Genomic DNA, 19,506 nt, shown 5'->3' on the forward strand with positions numbered 1-19,506 from the left:
CCGTATTCCAGCACGGAACAGCCCCTTGGCCACAGCACACTTGGGAGAGGTGTGCCGTGACCAAAGTACAGATGCTAATGAGATGACACGTGCACACGCGCGGATACGCAACGTGAGCTGGATGACGTAGTCCTTGCGCGACCCTTCTTTCTTTATAGGTCCATGCCCTTCTTCCCCACAACAATCATTTTAAACAATGGCGGCAAGCGGTTCACGAGTGGGTTTACGTTGGTGCGATAGTGAAGTCGAGTGTTTACTTGAAATTTGGGCCGACGACAGCATTCACGTTGTTGTTCTCCATTGTTGTTATGGCGGCGAGGACGCTTGGTGATGACGTATTTATCGTATAACGACGTGATGACGTATGTATGAAGGAGCAATCGTGCCCATGCCACGGCCTTTGGGAGCAGTATGACTGTGAGGGGGGGAGTCGTGCTGAATCTTCCTGCAGCAAGGAACAGGCAAACGGCCCTAGTGTGAGTGGCCCCTTAGTAGCCTACAGGCACACTCACACTAGGCCGTCTGTACCATGCCCAAGTCCGTTTCACACCTGTAGCGTGCTCAAGTACTATTGCCCCCCCCCCCTGCTGTGCGCCGGCCTGTGCTCACACTAGGCAATCTCAACTGGGCCTGAGTACGGTTGCCTCTTGTATATACGTCATCTGACTTTAGTATGCAAATGAGCTCGGGCACGGACCGCGGCCCTAGTGTGAGTGGCCCCTAAAGGCTACTAAAGAGAGGCTGATCAAATTTTATTCCGATTTTTTTTCTCATATACATTCTATAAATAAATGCAATTTTCTTAATGACTTCTGGACATGGTAAGCCTTTAAAAATCTATTAGTAGTAACAATTGCGTGACAACAAAAAAAGTGACAAACAATTATTATTAGTTACGTAATACGTCACCACCAAGTGTCAGCTGCTTAGTAGAACAACACAGAGAACACAGTTGACCCTTCACTGACTTTTTTGCTTATTTGGAGCCGTTCTACTCAGATACAGCCCTCTCTCACTGAGCGTTTTTACACAGCCAAATAGGCCGTTTTATGCACGCCTTTTTTGCGGCATGTTCCGCGCGTTTACACTCCCCGAGGTAAAATGCCTGCTTGAGCTAGAACCCCGATTTAACCTCCCGGACCCTGCACACATTGGTGGTTTATTGGGTTTCATTCTGTTGTAAATGCAACGGCTCTTTTGTCAGGATAAAAAAAACAAGTGGTCAGCAAAATAAAGAATATGTCGGCGCTTCTGCACTTGTAAATAGTTAGTCGCGTTTGTAGCCTACACTCAGACGTGTGTCTTCATTCTTAACAAAATAAAAACCTCTCTGAAGTGTGCTAAGGCCACGGAATTGAAGTGGACTTGAGTACGGTCGGCGCGCTCACACTAGTCAAACGATCTAGCCTTGAGCACGGTACGGGTGTGAAACGGACTTGGGCACGGTACCGATGGCCGAGTGTGAGTGCCTCACAGACTCCACTGGCCCCCGGGGGGGCTATCTACTGAACATTTACCACGCCCTATCTTTTTGGTTTTCCAGGGCAGAGTGGGGACAACCCAAACAGCCCACAGAAACACCTCCCCTCGGCCACTGGGAGGGGGCTCCCTGTGCAGGGCCAGCCCGCGTCGCTCCCCCAGGGGCCCTTGCCCGGGGGCATGGCGGGCCCCCAAGGGCCCGGGCAGCAAGGGTTTCCCATGATCCAGCTGCAGCAGAAGCAGAACCGCGTCACGCCGGTGCAGAAACCCCAGGGCCTGGACCCGGTGGGGATCCTTCAGGAGAGAGAGTTCAGGTAAGGAACCTTCCTTTCGCTTGGCTTGGCAATATTCATTGAACATGCGTCATAGGTGGCTCAGCCACCTACGACTGGCCCCTCAATGGGAAATACAAACCAGCGGGCCAGCCACGGTGGCTGGCCCGCTGGTTTGTATTTCCCATTGAGGGGCCAGTCATTCTCACAGCAGATTTCGCTCACTGATGGCTGATGGACGGCCTGACCATTTTGAACAAAGGACACTCAAATTCCTTCAATCTTATCAACGGCCCCTTGTTAAAGTTCAAATATTTAGTAAGGTTCACATATTCATCAAATTTTCCAGGTTGGTTTTTAACTTGTTTTCTAGCACCTCTATCATCCACAATACATTCAGTACATAAAGGCAGATTTGCGAGGGTTTCAGTTCGCAATAATATATACAACCACCTGATGCCGACTTTTCAATTCCATTCAAAAAGCTTTATGGCACGACTATTGTTTGAATAGCATTAGTGATGCATTATTTATCTTTATTTTTTGTACTTGATGAAAGTATGTTTTCTTTCCCTATGAGAGTTTTGCACTTTGTTATTGCATAATAAATAAAAGATAATTATAAAAAAAACTTCTTTTTTAATATATATATTTTTTATACATTGGTAGTCAAGGCGGGGCCCTACTGTTGTTAAGGCGGCGCCTTAACCATACAGTGCTGGGGGAAACACTGCACTCATACACAACGATGGTGCTAAGAAAGTATCATGTAGTAGCCGTGGATCGTAACACGCACCCCTACTTCCTAGTGTACAAATTCCAGCTGCAACAGCAGGTTCACTGGCTCTTTAACGGTTATCAATATTCTAGAATAGTTCTGCCTACTAAATTAAAATACATATTCCAAAATGCTTATTTAGTTTTTTCGGGCCACAAAATGTCGATACGGGTTTAATGAAGGCCATGTAACCTTGATAGCCATCGACATCCTTTGACCCCCTATTTTGATGGTGTCTCTGAATAAGATAGTCCTTTATTAATCCCCCTGGGGAGGAATTCACAGGTGACCAGCAGTACAGTGGGAAAAGAAAGTGCGAAAACAGTATATAAATGTAACTGTCCATTTGTAGGTGACCTGTGTCACCTACATCAAATTTTCCAGGTCCGTTTTTAACTTGTTTTCTAGCACCACTATCATCTAGAATACATTCAGTACATAAAGGCAGATTTCACTAAACTCTGGATAATAAATGTACTAATTTAAATAAAATTATAGTACAAAACCATTTGAATAAGATAAAATAAACACTATATACATGTAACTGTCCGTTTGTAGGTGACCTGTGTCACCTACATCAAATTTTCCAGGTTAGTTTTTACCTTGTTTTCTAGCATCACTATTCTAGCACCACTAATTTTCCAGGTTAGTTTGTAGGTGACCTGTGTGTTAATTAAATAAATAAATAAATAAATAAGTATGATGTATAATATAAATATAAGTATAAATATAAATGTGCAAAATGTGCAGGGTTCCTGAGGTAAAGGATTTTCTTCTTTTTAAATAAATACCAAATAACCAGGTTAACAACAGTCAGTCCTGAGGTGTGGGGTTTAGTCCGTAATCAGGTCGGGGAAAAAAGGAGCTGTTGGGGCTTTGGAGACGGTGGGAGCGGGCGGTTCATGTTCTCTGTGTTCTGGGACCTGTAAAAGTCGGCCACCTCCCTTAACCTTGCATACCCAATCGATCCCTCTATTCACGCCTCTGACAGACCATCGAGCGTGAAAGTTGAGGCACTTCATCTCTCTTAGAAATTGAAGGCCATCTGAGGAACCTTGGGTGTCCAGGTTGTGATTAGAATTGATTATATCAATAGAAACAGCCATGCATGTAGGCCTATTGAAATGGTTTCCCATTCCATCTGTTCACATTTGTTTCAGGCCCCAACTAATTGTTTGTGAAGCTCCACATTTATCCTGGCCTCTGGTGCCATGCTAACATTTGGAATAAGTTGTATAAGTGTAGTTTAGTAATTGTGCAACACTGTAGATTAATTCAGCATAATGGCCTTGTTCAGACGCAGAATTGCTAATCTAAAATGCCAAACGTTAAAATGTTAATCTAATCATTTGCCAGAGGCATAATTATTCATCAGTTTAAAACTATTTAGAAGTAATAAATGGGTTATTTTTCAGTGGTTACTACTTAATGGCAGACTTCGCACCGAATTGTATATTGATGAATGAGGCAGTGGACCAGCAAACGAAATCTTCCGTCAAACACATAGACCTTTTCAAAGCTACACACACACACACACACACACACACACACACACACACACACACACACACACACACACACACACACACACACACACACACACACACACACACACACACACACACACACACACACACACACACACACACACACACTGGGTCTTGTGCCTTGCCACGGTCAGCATTGTTGCATAATGGGCTTTTCCTTTGTCGTATTCTGTGCAGGCTCCAGGCGCGGATCGCCCACCGCATCCAGGAGCTGGAGAGTCTTCCAGGGTCCCTGCCCCCTGACCTCCGCACCAAGGCCACCGTGGAGCTCAAGGCTCTCCGCCTCCTCAACTTCCAGCGGCAGGTACTCAACCAGTGCTTCGCGTTACCCGGACTCACCCCTCCGGAAGAAGGCGTGCCTGTACACTTTAGGGCCTCGGCAGTGGCAAACATGTTCATAATGTATATCTGGATTTTATCATGAAATTCATCAGCCAGTAAAATAATATAAAAGATATACGGTATGTGTTTTTGTCCAGTTAAATGTGGTCAATTGTTGTTACCACGCTGTGTGTTGAAGGCCGGATTATCTAATATTTGTCTATATATGTCTTCCTCCGCTTTTCTCTGCCACACAAATCCACAACAACATAAAATGTGGGTCTGAAACAAAGAAACGTGGCATTTTTCTTCCTTGTTTCTATGGGGTTTTCTCAGGGTTCTCTAAGGTTTTTAGTCAATCACAAACATTTATCAAAGCTTATTCATAGGCAGCAAATGGCCAAAAAACTATGAAAAACAATAAAATGTCATATCTAACCTGCGGGGGTAGAGAGAAATGTATCAAAAAAGTATTTTTCCTCAAACTAGCTGATAATTGGCTTTGCACATCGCAAACGATCCTATTTTTTTCCCAGTGCATTGCTTGAATTGCTTGTTCATTTATTGACAGCAATTTCATTCACTTTGTGTTATTTATACAGTGGAAATGAAAATGACTTCTTTCCTTTGGGATGTTAACCTCATTACAACCACACACCTGATTCAATTTCCTCATCTATTTGTTCAATCTATGAATGCTTTGGGGAGGTCTACCCGTCAATTTCCTTGCTAAAGTCAGGGTTTAAATCGGTTTGATGCACTTGGTAACTCGTATGATAAATTGTATTTGCTATGGGCTTAATGTTTTAATAATTGTCGGGATAAAGAGAAAAAGCCCTGTTTAATAACTAACGTAAAAATCGTGGATCTGCAAATTTAATATTTAATCGCATTGCTGTTTGTCTTAAAATATTTTCAATCTTAACCCAGGGAAAATATGAAATAAGTTCTATGCTTTATGAACTGTCAAGAGCCAATGCGTAACATAGTCACTTCCTCTTATTGAATGAGAACGCTGTTTGGTATGCGGCTGTCGGGATGAGATGGTGATGCCTCAAAGCCTTTCGATCCCTCGGCCCCTGAGCAGAGACGTGTCTTTTCATTCCCCCAGAAGGGAATTATTGGGATACATTAATGTAACGGGGCATTTTGGTTTAATTCCCTGAGATGGGCACGGCTGTTGCCCTCTGGTCAAACTGTTGCCGTGCTCCAACACTGATGTTAGGGTTGGGTGCCTGTTACTCTGATATCAAAGACACTGGGGACTGAGCCCCGCGGCTAGGCTTGAGGACAAGAGATGCACAACGACTGAACCATGATTCCAACGCCCACTTAGTTCACCTTGAATGACTGAAGCTATTAATATTAATAACGCTTTGTGTAAATATATACATTCAAATTCTGTGTTTGGATTTCGACTACCCATAAAAATCATTCAAAAAGTAAACTTCCATCCCTGGAGTCCTGGCGCCCATGCGCTAAATGATCTCTCTGTCGTCGTCCCCCCCCCAGCTGAGACAGGAGGTGGTGAGCAGCGTGCGCCGGGACACCACGCTGGAGACGGCGCTCAACTCCAAGGCGTACAAGCGCAGCAAGCGGCAGACGCTGAGGGAGGCGCGCATGACGGAGAAGCTGGAGAAGCAGCAGAAGATCGAGCAGGAGAGGAAGCGCCGGCAGAAGCACCAGGTGACGCGGGCCCGCTCCGACAGGGCGTGGCACCACTGTCATGGCCACCGTCGTTTACAACCTTCTTCGTTTCGGCATTTGCTCATTTCAGATATTTAACCTTCAACTGGTGTATTTCTGTGTTTTTTTTGTTTGAAAAACAAACAGAAAAGAGTGCAGAGTTGTTAGAGTAGCAAGCACATGCATAAGTAAGGCAGATAATCCTGAGTTTTTTTTAGTTATCAGGCCACAATGGGGGATAATCCGTTGTCTAGTGGTCCTTATTGTCGTTACTGATATACCGGATTTAAACCAAACAATTACCGTGTGGAAAACAGGGGGGTGGGTGAAGGGCTATTAAAGTTGTCAAAGCTTAGAGCCTCTTCAAACAAAAGTACATACAACTTTTAGCATAAAACCATTCTCTGTTTTCTCTGAAAGAGACACGCTGCTAAATAATGGATGTTCTCCAGTCCGAGTCAGAATAGATTAACATAGTATGTCATTCAAGGGAATTTGGTAAAAAGAGAAGAGGGGGAAGAGAAGGGAGTGAAGGTTTGGAGTTGAAATAACAAGACAAAGCTTCTGTGAACATTCAACGGTGCCTGGGGAGTAATTGGCGAACATGAGCGAGAATTTTCTTCCAATTACCTTTTAGTTTCATAAACGTATTGAAAGCATCTGCCGCCTTTTCTCAAAAATACGTATTTTTTCTTACCTAATAGAATGCATTTCAAATGCATTCAAAACAACTTCCAATTACCCGTCTCTGTCAGAGAGGGTGTTGTTTCGAGGTTGTTTTTGTTGTTTGCACCGTTATCATCCATTTCTTCGTAGTGTTGTTTGCAGAAGACTCATTACTTTAGATTTAGTCTTCGGTGAAAAATAATCGGTTGGTCTTGCGTCACCGCGTCTTTGACAGGAACTAACAGTTTTAGCTGTTAGCATCTATCCTTCCGACCACATGCGGTGCGTGTGAATTTGCAGCTTGTAAACACCTATTTGTGAAATCACTCGAATGCTAATAATAACCTAAACAAATATCCATTAAAATTAAAATCTGTTATATTTGAAAGGTTCGTCACTGGGGAAAATTGGCTGTAGTTTGAATGATAATAAATAATTTCCCACAAACTTAATCATTCAATCATCAGAAAAGTGGAAGTCGTTCCTACTGTAAAAAGCCTTTTTTTCTTTCTCATAAAAGCTGTTTGTTTTGATTTTGAAAATGGAACAATGACGATTTTCTTTCGTCTCTCCAGGAGTACTTGAACAGCATCCTGCAGCATGCTAAGGACTTCAAGGAGTTCCACCGCTCTGTCTCAGGCAAGGTCCTGAAGCTGACCAAAGCCATCGCCACCTGGCACACGAACACAGAGCGGGAGCAGAATAAGGAGAAGGAGCGGATTGAGAAGGAGAGAATGAGGAGACTCATGGTACGACCCGTTTGTGTTGTGTTGAATGTTTGCTCTTCAGCGTGTGAGGAATCAGCACCAACAATATATGTTGATTGTTGATCTATTGATTTCAGTTACCATAATAGTGAAGAGTGATTTTGAATAAGTAATAAATAAGTATGAATACGTATACTAAAATACATAAAATCCAGTAATCAGAAAAAAAAAATATATATGCTGATGCATTTGGAAAGTGGCACCGACTGAAAAAGAAAAATTACATTTAACATAAACTTTTTCAGAGACTGAAAAAAAGGTTTTTTTCAGAGGCAATATCGATTTCATTTTGGACGAATATGCGACCAAATCTTTAAAAAGTATTCACCCTGTTTGATAGAATTTTATGTGGACTTTTACTCTGTTAAATTTATCGATGTTCTTTGCTCCCTGTGAAAGCATTGATCTGAAGGCGCTGATTCTGAAAGATCAACTAGGCTCCCCTCGACGCAGTGTGTGCATGTGTGTGTCTGATCCTTTTCAACACCAGAGCCTGCCTACTAACTCTGCGTAGACAGCTGTGCGTATAACATCAGGAAAAATTCATCTGAAGTCCCAATTTCATGACAACAGGGGGGGAAAAAACATCACAAAAGTTCACAAGCTTCAACTTTTCTAAGCATTAAGCATATCCACACCAGGCACGGAGAGGGTTGTGAATTTATGCTTTATCACGGTTCTCTTACTGCGAATGAGCTGTCTCAATTCCGCGAGTCCCTGGAGCAAGAATAATATGAATATGACAAAAACAACAACAAAGAAAATGAGAATAAATCTGATAGTAATTTTGACCAAGCAGTAGCCAAAGCAAGCGACAGACTTCCCAAATACTTTATCAGAAAAGTGTCGTTGTTTTTTGTTGTTTTTCTTGTCAAATTGTTATTCTTCATCAACCACCAAACCCATATAACTGAAATGGATAATGCACACCATGTGCATTATCTCCCCTTATTGTGCCATAAGCTGCTACACTCTCTTCTGCGATAGGGTGGAAGCATTCATCTGGACATCAATTTTTATTCGTTCTCGTTTCATGCCTAAATAATATGACAAATCCATTATAAGTCTAATAGGCATGTTTGAGGAATGGAAGATTTAAAGTCAAGAAATAAAATGTTCCATGTATGCTAAATCTTACCTTTATCCGACACACCGAACTTAAGTATTCCGACATTAATCCTGTGCCAATTCGTGGTGCTAGCACCAGCAGCCATTTGAGCGCCTTCCCTATAACAGGCCTCGTGCCTTGTACTCGAGCACTCTCCCTGATTGGCTGAGGTTAGATCAAATTCCGTATGCTCAAGTGTCCGCAGCAGGGGGTAAGCCAGACTCGAGATCAGTTTCCAAATGTGTCACAAGCGCTTATAACTCGATAACCATTTCTTGACTCTATTGATCTGCACGCCGACATCACATTATCGAACCACGATACACCCTTCGTTCGTAAAATCGCCCCCACCTTAGGATTGACCCTCTCCAGCATTGGCAATTCCCCCATTAACCCTTGTTGACTCTCCTCCGGCTTGCTCCCTCATGGCCCTGTTGTTTTGTAAAGCTATTATCTCTCAATAACCCCCATCCATCCATCCATCCATCCATCCATCCATCCATCCATCCATCCATCCATCCATCCATCCATCCATCCATCCATCCATCCATCCATCCATCCATCCATCCATCCATCCATCCATCCATCCATCCATCCATCCATCCATCCATCCATCCCCTCCCATTGTCCCTTCACCACCACAGGCTGAGGATGAGGAGGGCTACAGGAAGCTCATCGACCAGAAGAAGGACAAGAGGCTGGCCTACCTGCTGCAGCAGACGGACGAGTACGTGGCCAACCTCACCAACCTGGTGTACGAACACAAGGCCGCGCAGGCTGCAAAGGGCAAGAAGAAGAAGAAGAAGAAGAAGAGGAGGAAGGTCAGCAGGGCGCCACCTGGTGGCGATATAATGATGGGACGTGTTGGTGTGTGTGTGTGATAGAGTGGGTGTGTGTGTATGTGTGTGGGCGGGTTTATGTGTGTGTGTGTGATTGGGTGGGCTGGTGGGCGGGTTTTTGTGTGCGTGTGTGTGTGTGTGTGTTTTTCTATTATATTATTGCTGTGCTTTCCCTTATATTTTGTTATCTGCCAAAGGCCAGGGTGCTTCATGTTGGAGGGTGATGCCACCAAGATGTACACAGCAGGTGGTGGAACAAGGCGATGTATTAACTCAGCTGGCTGACATTCTTTATTTTCACCAAGTCAGCAATAAAATAGGGAACAGCAGAGCAAAGAAGACGCAGCTGGTTAAAGTCACTTTCAAATAGCTCCACCAACTTCTGTTTCTCTTGATCGTCATCTATTTTAGAGGTGTCCTCATCTACAATCCCCCTGTTAATCAGGACTTGGGCCAATGCTCTTAGTTGTGGATAATTGCACTGTTTGTTTATGTTACGCCCCAGTGGGGTGTACGACGAACCTCGCTGAACATACCCAGGCTTTCTTGGGAAAGCCTGGCTCGACAGAGGCGCAACTCGCAATCAGAGTTAAATGGTACCACGACGCTCACTTTAGATTAAATTAGTCGAGCCAGGTTTTCCGCTTTAGGTTCCGCTTTTTTTTTTTTTTTTAAATGCGCATTCACATAAAAGGGGCGGTTATCACTTCATTTGACTCACCCTTATGCACAATGGATAGAGCTAGAGCAGTATTTCACCCAGGATGAGCTCGGCTAAACGACAGAATACAAAAGTAGTAGTCCGATTCCTGGAAGAATAAAATAAAGTAACACAACCCACCAGTTGAAGTGGCCTAGCGATTGGTATTTGCTCTGCCGTATTATGCAGGTAAAACAACCATTTTAAAACATATGGTCTGGGGACAGTCTGGGACGCAGTCTGCTGATAGAGGTCCCGTCGTGGAGATTTAGGCTTATTTTGCTTATTTACGTAAGACCTACGTTGAATAAATTGAGTCGTTGTGACATGCAAAGCCTTTGTGAAGAAAAAAAGAAAGATCGAGGGACAAAAAGACGGTGGATGCACGTCACCGACGGCTGATCGATGACTCACACCATCCCTATTCTTAACCTTTGAGGAATGCACCACAGAAAAATGTCTTCAGGGGGCTCTGCGTGCCATCGGGGAAACACAAGATTGAAGATTCAAAAGAATATAGTAAAGTGAAAAAGTGACGGTGCCGTAGAAGAAGTGCAATGTAAGATAAAAAGATAAAAGATGCAATGTGATTCAAATAAATGGCAAAGGATTAATAAATATATAGCAATGGTATTTTATTGCAGAATATAAACAGTGAAATCAACGAAGAGGTGACTGTTGCCAGAACGTAGGCAGAACAGAAGAGTGAGACTGAGATTTTCAGTGTCAGAGATGTGTGTGAGTGTCGCAAAGGGGACACTGCTCGGGTTGGCATTGATGTTCCTGAAACTTGGGGGAAGAATCTCAGTCTCAGCCGGTTCGGTTCCGTGTTGCGTGGCAGTGAAGGCGTTTGCATGACCGTAGCAGCTTCAACAGGCCATCTTAAGGGTGATGGGGATCCCTCGTGATCCTGCAGGCTCTGGCCCTACACACCCCCAGTATATGGAGAGTGGGTTGGAGCAAGCCGTGCAGAGCTTGCCTGCACTGGGCACAACACGAAGTCTGGGTTTGCCACGGTTTTGCCTTAGCCCTACGTTTTCCTGCGTTACCCTGCGTTACCCTTGACAAGTAATGTGTGTGCTGTATTGTTCATGTTGTCTCTTACGTGTTCTCTGATTGGTTGCACTGCACCCAGAAGCCCGACGGAGGTGGTGAAGGCACCAGCGCCATAGGCCCCGACGGAGAGGTGAGCAAAGCTTTGAACAAAGTGGTCATGAAAACACACACACACATACACACACACACACACACACACACACACACACACACACACACACACACACACACACACACACACACACACACACACACACACACACACACACACACACACACACACACACACACACGTATTGCTTTTTTTTGTGTAAAGTTGCAGCAGTTTTGTCTGTCTATTTGTCTTTTCTCTATGCATGTGACGTCTAGATGATGTGTCAGAAATGTGTCAACCAGTTATCAGATGAAATCATCCAACATTCACATGAGTTTGGGGATCTGCATCAAAGGTTTGGCAAATGTCTCTGTTCTTTTCTGTGTGTCTCTCGCAGCCCATGGACGATAGCAGCCAAATGAGCGAGCTACCTGTCAAAGTAATTCAAACAGAGACCGGCAAAGTTTTGCAGGGAACAGAAGCTCCGAAATCCAGCCAGCTGGAAGCCTGGCTAGAGATGAACCCTGGGTAATTTTCCAGCCGCTAGACACTAAACATGTGCTTTATTGTGGCCTTCATCACTGAAGGTTGTTTAGCTTTTTAAATACAGAAGTGAGTTACTTCCATCACTGTGACATGTGTGTGAAGCACTGTAGATGACCATGGTACTCTTTTTTCACGATAGCCTGTAAAGAAAAGATGGACGTAGCGTCTTTGACGTCACCCATCGGTATTTACGTTGTCTGAGATCTTTTTAACCAGCTGCAGGAACAATCAATATCTGGCTCATTGCGGGCGGGAATTGAATAGCTGCCTCTCGTAATAAGTCTATGGCCATAACATTTTTATGAAATATAACTGTCAAACGGGACCTCACAAAATACATCCTATGGAGACAGAGTAATGGTGCGTTCGAGTATTCTCTGCGAACCGACTCGGATCTCGGATCTGACGCCACGCCCACACTTCAAGCGTTTTATTATTTCGCTCGGTCGTTGGAGGAAAACATGGACGCCACCCGGAAAGCTGTTGTCGCGGTAGCATTGGCAGAGGACCAGGCGATCCAATATAAGTAGGCTATAGGCCATAGTCAAGTCAAGTCAAGTTTATTTATATAGCACATTTAAAACAACAGTAGTTGACCGAAGTGCTGTACACAAATACAATATATTTGTGTACATAGGCAGAGATACGGACGCAGTAAGGTATTGCAGTAATACTAGTGATTGAAATTACAATTTAAGCCACCAAAGTGGTCCAAGCACAATGAAAACAGTTCATACTTCAAGTCACAATGGGCGCAGCCATCTTGAATTCTGTCTCGGAATTTCGCTCGGTCACCACTGAGTTCAACCGAGATGGCGAGATCGCCGTCCGAGGAAAAGGGGCGTGTTTGTGCTTGTCGCTAGGCAACGTCCTCGGACCTCCGAGACGGATGGATATTAAAACGCACCATAAGCACAGAACAGAGGAAACATGTATTGGTTTTGTATGACAAGATTAAATCAAAAATGTTCCTGCTGACTTAAAAAATGTAGATGGGTCTATCTGCATCTATCTGCATGCTTGGTTCTAACATAGTTGTAGGCTGGCTTTACCAATGTGAAACTTTAACCGAACTTTAGTTTGTTGAAACTTAGATGAAATGAATCGAGTTAGGTGATTCTGCCATGAGCGTTGTTGAGCCCTCAATCGCAATGCACTTGAAATTTTGAAACAATCGGCCGCGGCACTTGCAAAACTCTCAACTTTCTGAAACTAGCCAACCTGATCGGCCCATGGGAATTGATAGATACGGAGGCAGTGCCGACACCTTTGTGGGCATTTCACCTCACGTCCTTTTTTTTATCTCTCGCGGACGGATGCTTGCGTCTTTCTATCTACCCTTTTTCCTGCACGTCGTTTATGGCTGGCCTGGGCTGTATCCATCAATAAGCATTGATGCACACTGATGGCTCGCTCCCTATTCTCGGGGACAGCCATTATAAAGGGGAAGATGCCAGCCAGTGCCAGAAGAAAAAGCAATAAAAAAACAAACAATAAATTGAGAACCTTCTTAAAAAATATTTGCTTGGTATTATCAAGCGAGTAACTGATTGAAAATGATCAATCTAGCCAGCTAGATTTATTTAATACATGTTGCATGAGACTGATTCTTTTTTGATAGATGTATACTATGTAACTGTCAAGGGTCATGGGTCATGGAAATGATGTTCTATGCAAACTGCAAATAGTTTGGTGTTGGTTTTACCATGTGTACGGCAGCGTTTTTTGGGCATGGAGGTTTGCTTGTTGAAATCCTTTTTTGTGACCCTATCTTTCTTCCTTCCGGCAGATACGAAGTTGCACCTCGCTCAGACAGCGAGGACAGTGGCTCGGAGTTCGAGGAAGAGGTCTGTAACCTTCTCATTAAGGAACACCTACTCCTGAAAGAATGGAAATGTCAAACCCTTGGTCACTCTCGGCGCAGTCTGGAGAGAGAGAGAGAGGGAGGGGGAGAGGGAGGGGGAGAGAGAGAGAGGGAGAGGGAGAGGGAGAGGGAGAGGGAGGGGGAGAGATGGGGGAGGGAGAGAGGGGGGGAGAGATGGGGGAGAGAGAGAGGGGGGGAGGGAGGGGGAGGGGGGAGAGATGGGGGAGGGAGGGGGGAGAGAGAGAGGGGGGGAGAGAGAGAGATGGGGGAGAGAGGGAGGGGGAAGAGAGAGAGAGAGAGGGAGGGAGAGAGAGATGGGGGAGAGAGAGAGAGAGAGGGAGAGAGAGTCCTAAAATCAAACGGCCTCCACCAGGGGGCGGTAGCTGCACATGCACTCCTTGGGGGGGCTTCCCCTCTATCTGTCTGTTTGTATCTGTCTGTTTGTTGCCTGCGTCCCAACCAGCTGTGGCACTCAGGACCCATTGTTATTTTGCCTGCGTTCTCCACCCTGTTTTTGAAGGAGGAAGAGGAAGGGGCCCCCAGGGGAGACGGTGGCGAGGAGAGGAGCCTAATGGATCCCCCCAGAGAGGAAGCTCCCGTGCCGGCAGCCATGGACATCATCGAGTGCGTGCCCGTCCATATTTTCTCTTCCTCTCCTTTGTTTTCCATGACTAAATCTCTAGAACCACCGCAGGGCTTTCGGTGGCTTATCAAGCTGCCGCAATATCCAAGGGAACGTGAAAGAAATCATCAAGGCAAAGGCTGAGTTTTCACTTTCCGCACTTGAGTTCCACTTCCCTGTTTAAACACAAACTTTGCCAGAGATTATGAATAGTTTGAAGTTTATCTTGATGGGCTGGATATATATACGATGAGGAAGAGTAAAGGAAGGGTCTGCTGATTACACTCCATATTACCAACCCTGATTGAGGATACAGGATGAGCACAGAGGCTGAATCAGCAGAAGGTGCATCACAGTCACTCTGTGTTATCTACAGGGAATAGGATATTCACTGTATGCTGATTCCTGAACACAACATTGCAAATATAAAGAAAGGTTATCTGCAACCTCTTGTTAAGGAATACAATTAATTAGTAAAGTACAACAGAAGACACATTTCTTATAATTAATGTAGTCGAGAATTCTCCGGTTTAGCCGGATCCGAGTTCTATTCTTTGGGAGCCCGGGGCCACAGCATTAGTCTAATCCTGAACCTTGATAAAACTCAACCATATGGTTCATTCAAGTGTCGAGTAAAGGATCTTAAAGCATCAAATAAAATATGTGTGAGTGGCCTGGCTTGGCCACATGAGTGTGCGGTAATGGGTCGCCCGCCTGGCTAGACGGCCTGGAGGGAAAATAGAATCCATCCGCTAAATCTGGAAGTCAAGGAAATCAATAGTGTGAAATGAGGTGGCCTCCAATGGATTTCATGGCGCATCATTTTCCATGCTTAAAGGAAAACATTGTTTTCTCAGATCACTTTGGTTCTAATGGAATTTTTTTGCCACTGACATGCCTAGATTATATTCTATCATTATGGCGAGGGTTTCTACCGGGAAATAATATAATATTTTTTCCCTTTTTCTTGATTCGGTCTGTTTGTTACTGTGTCCAACCGAGTCTGGCTCAAGAGCAAGTGTCCCGAGAGCTTAGTTGTTCTCTCTGTAAACGGTGGAAGTGTAAGCTTGAGAGAGGAGAGTTTGTTGTGTTGGACAACAGAAAGCCTAGCTTAGTGTTATCTTAAAGATATGGGTGAATGAAAGTTGAGATTGTGATGACAATGGTGAAATATCCTGCAACAACAAGATTTCAGAGCAAAACTTCTCCTTGAGCAACATAATACCCAACGGACCGAGCGAGACAAAGGAACTATATCTCTATAGGGGGCCTTGCTATAATGTGAGCCTGTCGATAGCCAACAAAAAGCACTTTAAGAGTGACATGTACTATTGGCCCAAAAGATGACCCTGAATATTTCTACAGCGTTCTCGCTCAATACCGGACCAATTAGAAAAGTTGCGGGATGATAACAGACATGGCCTTTGTACCTCACAACTCACAGTGGACTGTTTGTGATTCCGCCCCACCAGGTCGGTCAAGCAGGATGTGGACGATGAGTACAGCGAGCCCACCGGGGAGCCCAGCTCCCAGTCTTACTACGGTGTGGCTCACGCCGTCGTGGAGAGGGTGGAGAAGCAGTCCACACTGCTCGTCAACGGTTTACTGAAACACTATCAGGTAATAGGGAGCATCCCGTGCTGCTCGCTGGCAGCGCCGTCCCCCTGTCGTCCACACACCAGCAATCACTCGCTTTATAATGGCTCGCGGCAAACCGCCTTTAGACGGTTTTTTCGCAGCAATCAGCCACCCGGCAATTTTCAGCTCTTGTTGACATTCTACTCAGTTGTTGTTTTGTTTACATTTTTGTAGATGTTGCACATATTTCCAAGGCTCTCCATTTTTTCTTCAATCAACGTGTGATTTTGCGTAACGGAGTCCCTTTTCTTCAACACACGCGTGCGTCATCCGACCCAATATAAAGAATATTTCAAAATGACCGTCATTCCGACGATTAAGTCACCCAAACCCGTTTCCGGAGCAATCAGGCAGGCTTGATTTATTGACAAGGCAGAGGGACATCAAGCCCAGGTTAAGGAGTCAGCCAATTATACAGGGGGATGATTAGGGGGCCAGATTGAATGAGCCTGGTTGGCCCAGGAACCGGGGAAACCCCTACTCTTTGCGATAAGTGCCCTGGGGTCTTTTATGTCCTCAGTGAGTCAGGACCTCGGTTTCACGTGTCCTCTGAAGGACGGCGCCTTCCACAGCACAGTGTCCCCGTCACTGCACTGGGGAATCGGGATTGATGTTAAGGCCAGAGGGAAGAGTGCCACCTATTGGCCACCAATGGGTGGGATTCTAAATGATGAAACAAGAATGGGGAAATAAGTGATTTGCAGAGAATTGCTTCGACGATGTGACAGAAGAGAGCGTCGTAGCACATGGCACATCGGAAACAGATGATATACGATTCACTGTCACATAATTATACAGTTGCTTAGGGAGAGGTTTTCACTGATTAAAAAAGTGGAGATCGCCCACCTTAGTCTGGAAAGACGTCAAACAAGACGTGCTCCAAACAGTTTCCCTCTTCAACTAAACTGTCTCCCTGTGAGACATATCTTGAGGCAGTAGCATTGGTACTTTGCATATGCCATGTTTTTATCAAATCTTGTATTTTTTTGTATTGTATTTGGGAATTGCTATAATAGCTGTCTTTGTTACTAAGGCAATGGTTTATTCCACTTTTCGTTTTTAATTTGCCTGCTTGTTATGCAAAAGCTCCCGGGCTGAACGCAACGCTACCCTCCTACTGATACCGCTGAAGCACATACGTGACATTTCCCTGGCGTGTCAGAGCCTAAAGTCTGTGCTAAAGTCAACAGCTTATTGTGTCAACCTTTTTGAATCATGAACGGTATAGTATTCCAAGTTCTACACGGGTTCATATCCTCTACTTGACGAGGGCGGGTTGGCCTTTGGCTGTGGATCGCGTGGCTGTCATGGCCCTGAAGGATTGTACTTAAAGACACCTGAAGCTCCAGCGTAGAGGGCGGACGGAAGCTGAGGAGACTCTTTTGGAATCCTTGTGTTCATACCGGAGGCAGACATTATCAGCGGAGTAAAGCAACGCTAGGTTTACAAGGAAAAACAAGACACCCAGCTTAAATAAAGAACGTGCTCCCGCTTTAGTCTGCGAGGAGCCTGAGGTGTGGAAATGCTCATTGATTAACAAGGGAGCGGGTTGAAGGCTGATGAACTTAGCCATGCTTAAGTTTAAAGATTGTTTTTATTCCAAACTGGGAATGCGCTTGCCATTCCTCGTCATTAGGTGTTTGGCACTTTGCTCAAGGATGCCCCACACGTGTAGGCTAATCCTGACCCTTGAACGTGGGGCTCCTAACCCAGAACCTCATGGACCATGGTCCCCCCGGTGTCTCCTTGTGATCCTCAGGTCCAGGGACTGGAGTGGATGGTGTCCCTGTACAACAACAACCTGAACGGCATCCTGGCAGACGAGATGGGCCTCGGCAAGACCATCCAGACCATCGCCCTCATCACCTACCTGATGGAGCACAAGAGGCTCAACGGGCCCTACCTGATCATCGTTCCCCTCTCGTTAGTACCTCTCTGCTGCCCCCTTGGGGTGGACTTTGACATTACAGCCTCAGGCTGAAACCAAAACATCAACTCCGTGACAAGGGTTTTTTATTTTCTTGCTTTGGGAAAGAATTTGCTTTCCTCGTTTCGTTAATTTAATCATCTGCTGTGGCTTGGCTCATTAGCTCCGGGCTTAACAAAGAGCTTGAAGTCTGGCAGGGCACGCTTTGCATTGCTAAGCACACCATTATTATTTTTTCTTTACGCAGAAGACTGAAGACAGGTAATGGTCTATACCTGCGGGTCTGGGAGCCGCTACGACACACAGATCGGTTGTGATTGGATGTTCAGTGATTCAGTGCATCTCAAGAAGCAGAAATCAACATATATGAATGGTCCACTCAGTTAGTGTTCCCGGTCACATACATTTATTATATTTATTGTATGGTGTTGAATTGAATAACAAGCAATTTGTTTTTCCGGTCTTATGACTTACCATTAGCTCTAAACCAATATTCATACCTAATTGCATGTGAGCCATGTCGCTTTTTCAATGTAGCCATAGCTCATTGGCATAGAGGATAAAAGCCCTGCAGCCAAGTCTGAAACAGCACACCAAAGTGTGGGGGTCTAAGAGGAAGAGGAAGGACAACGTGTGAACACATACAAGACAAACTGTCGGCGTTGAACTTTAACTTGAAATTCTTGTTGCTCTTTATTCTGTCGTAATTATCAGCCATTTATCAGTTCCTGTGTTTTATTTAATTCAATGGTAGATTAGGCGCCTAAAGTAAAGTCTCTAGGTGTTCCTCCAGAGTTTCATTTATCACTCTGACCATCCACTTAAGAATTGATGAAGAAAAGTTTAGCAGTAGTAGTAAAAAAGTTTAAGTAGTCCACCTTTCCCCATGACAAATCACTTAAAGACCTTAGGGATAACCATTCATTTTTGACAGTAGGCTTAAACCAGTGAGGATCTTAGGTTAACGCGTTTTAAGAATTGAAGGCCTTTGTGATTGAGTGCTATACAATTACAATGTGTACCCTACTTGACTTTGACTAACACACACACACACACACACACACACACACACACACACACACACACACACACACACACACACACACACACACACACACACACACACACACACACACACACACACACACACACACACACACACACACACACACACACACACACACACACACACACACACACACCCCTCTCTTCAACCATACTGAGTCATTGAAAAGCGTTGCCGGAACAGAGCTCTGCACACAGCTCATATCCCTACAGTGCAGCGCTGGATGTAATTTACACAATGGATCGTTAAAGTGGGCTGGCGCAGGAAGTCCATAGTCGAGGGCCTGTAATGAGAGTTAATGGATGAAGGATCAATCCGTCCCCGGAGCTCCTGTGCACAGAGCTGTCACCCTTTCGAATGCGACTGGATACCATCCACCTCCGTTGGCTCAGGTTAATGAACTGCCAGCCCCTGCAAGAAAAGGGTTTGTCTCTGACACTTATTTGGCAAATTATATCTGAATGGGCGAAAGCTCTTTGAGGCTGTGTCGGCAGACTTGAGGAATATTGAGGTTGTGTTGCAGGCTCGTC

At 44.8% G+C, this 19,506-nt stretch overlaps 1 protein-coding gene across 7 annotated transcripts in view; it reads left to right on the forward strand.

The window, feature by feature from the left end:
• smarca2 (SWI/SNF related, matrix associated, actin dependent regulator of chromatin, subfamily a, member 2) overlaps positions 1 to 19,506 on the forward strand; it is a 58,326-nt gene that overhangs the window by 6,364 nt on the left and 32,456 nt on the right. For 5 of the 7 annotated variants that reach the window (XM_056593236.1, XM_056593235.1, XM_056593240.1 and 2 more), the window contains exons 7-17: positions 1,544 to 1,793; positions 4,254 to 4,380; positions 5,910 to 6,083; positions 7,325 to 7,498; positions 9,269 to 9,445; positions 11,299 to 11,349; positions 11,711 to 11,841; positions 13,649 to 13,706; positions 14,244 to 14,347; positions 15,818 to 15,965; positions 17,743 to 17,906. In XM_056593236.1, the coding sequence (XP_056449211.1) occupies positions 1,544 to 1,793; positions 4,254 to 4,380; positions 5,910 to 6,083; positions 7,325 to 7,498; positions 9,269 to 9,445; positions 11,299 to 11,349; positions 11,711 to 11,841; positions 13,649 to 13,706; positions 14,244 to 14,347; positions 15,818 to 15,965; positions 17,743 to 17,906 (1,558 nt within the window). The remainder of the gene's footprint in view (positions 1 to 1,543; positions 1,794 to 4,253; positions 4,381 to 5,909; positions 6,084 to 7,324; positions 7,499 to 9,268; positions 9,446 to 11,298; positions 11,350 to 11,710; positions 11,842 to 13,648; positions 13,707 to 14,243; positions 14,348 to 15,817; positions 15,966 to 17,742; positions 17,907 to 19,506) is intronic. The other 2 variants (XM_056593239.1, XM_056593241.1) reach the window with 1 other exon arrangement.

The sequence above is a fragment of the Gadus chalcogrammus genome, chromosome 6, assembly GCF_026213295.1.
Source record: "Gadus chalcogrammus isolate NIFS_2021 chromosome 6, NIFS_Gcha_1.0, whole genome shotgun sequence".
NCBI lineage: Eukaryota > Metazoa > Chordata > Actinopteri > Gadiformes > Gadidae > Gadus > Gadus chalcogrammus.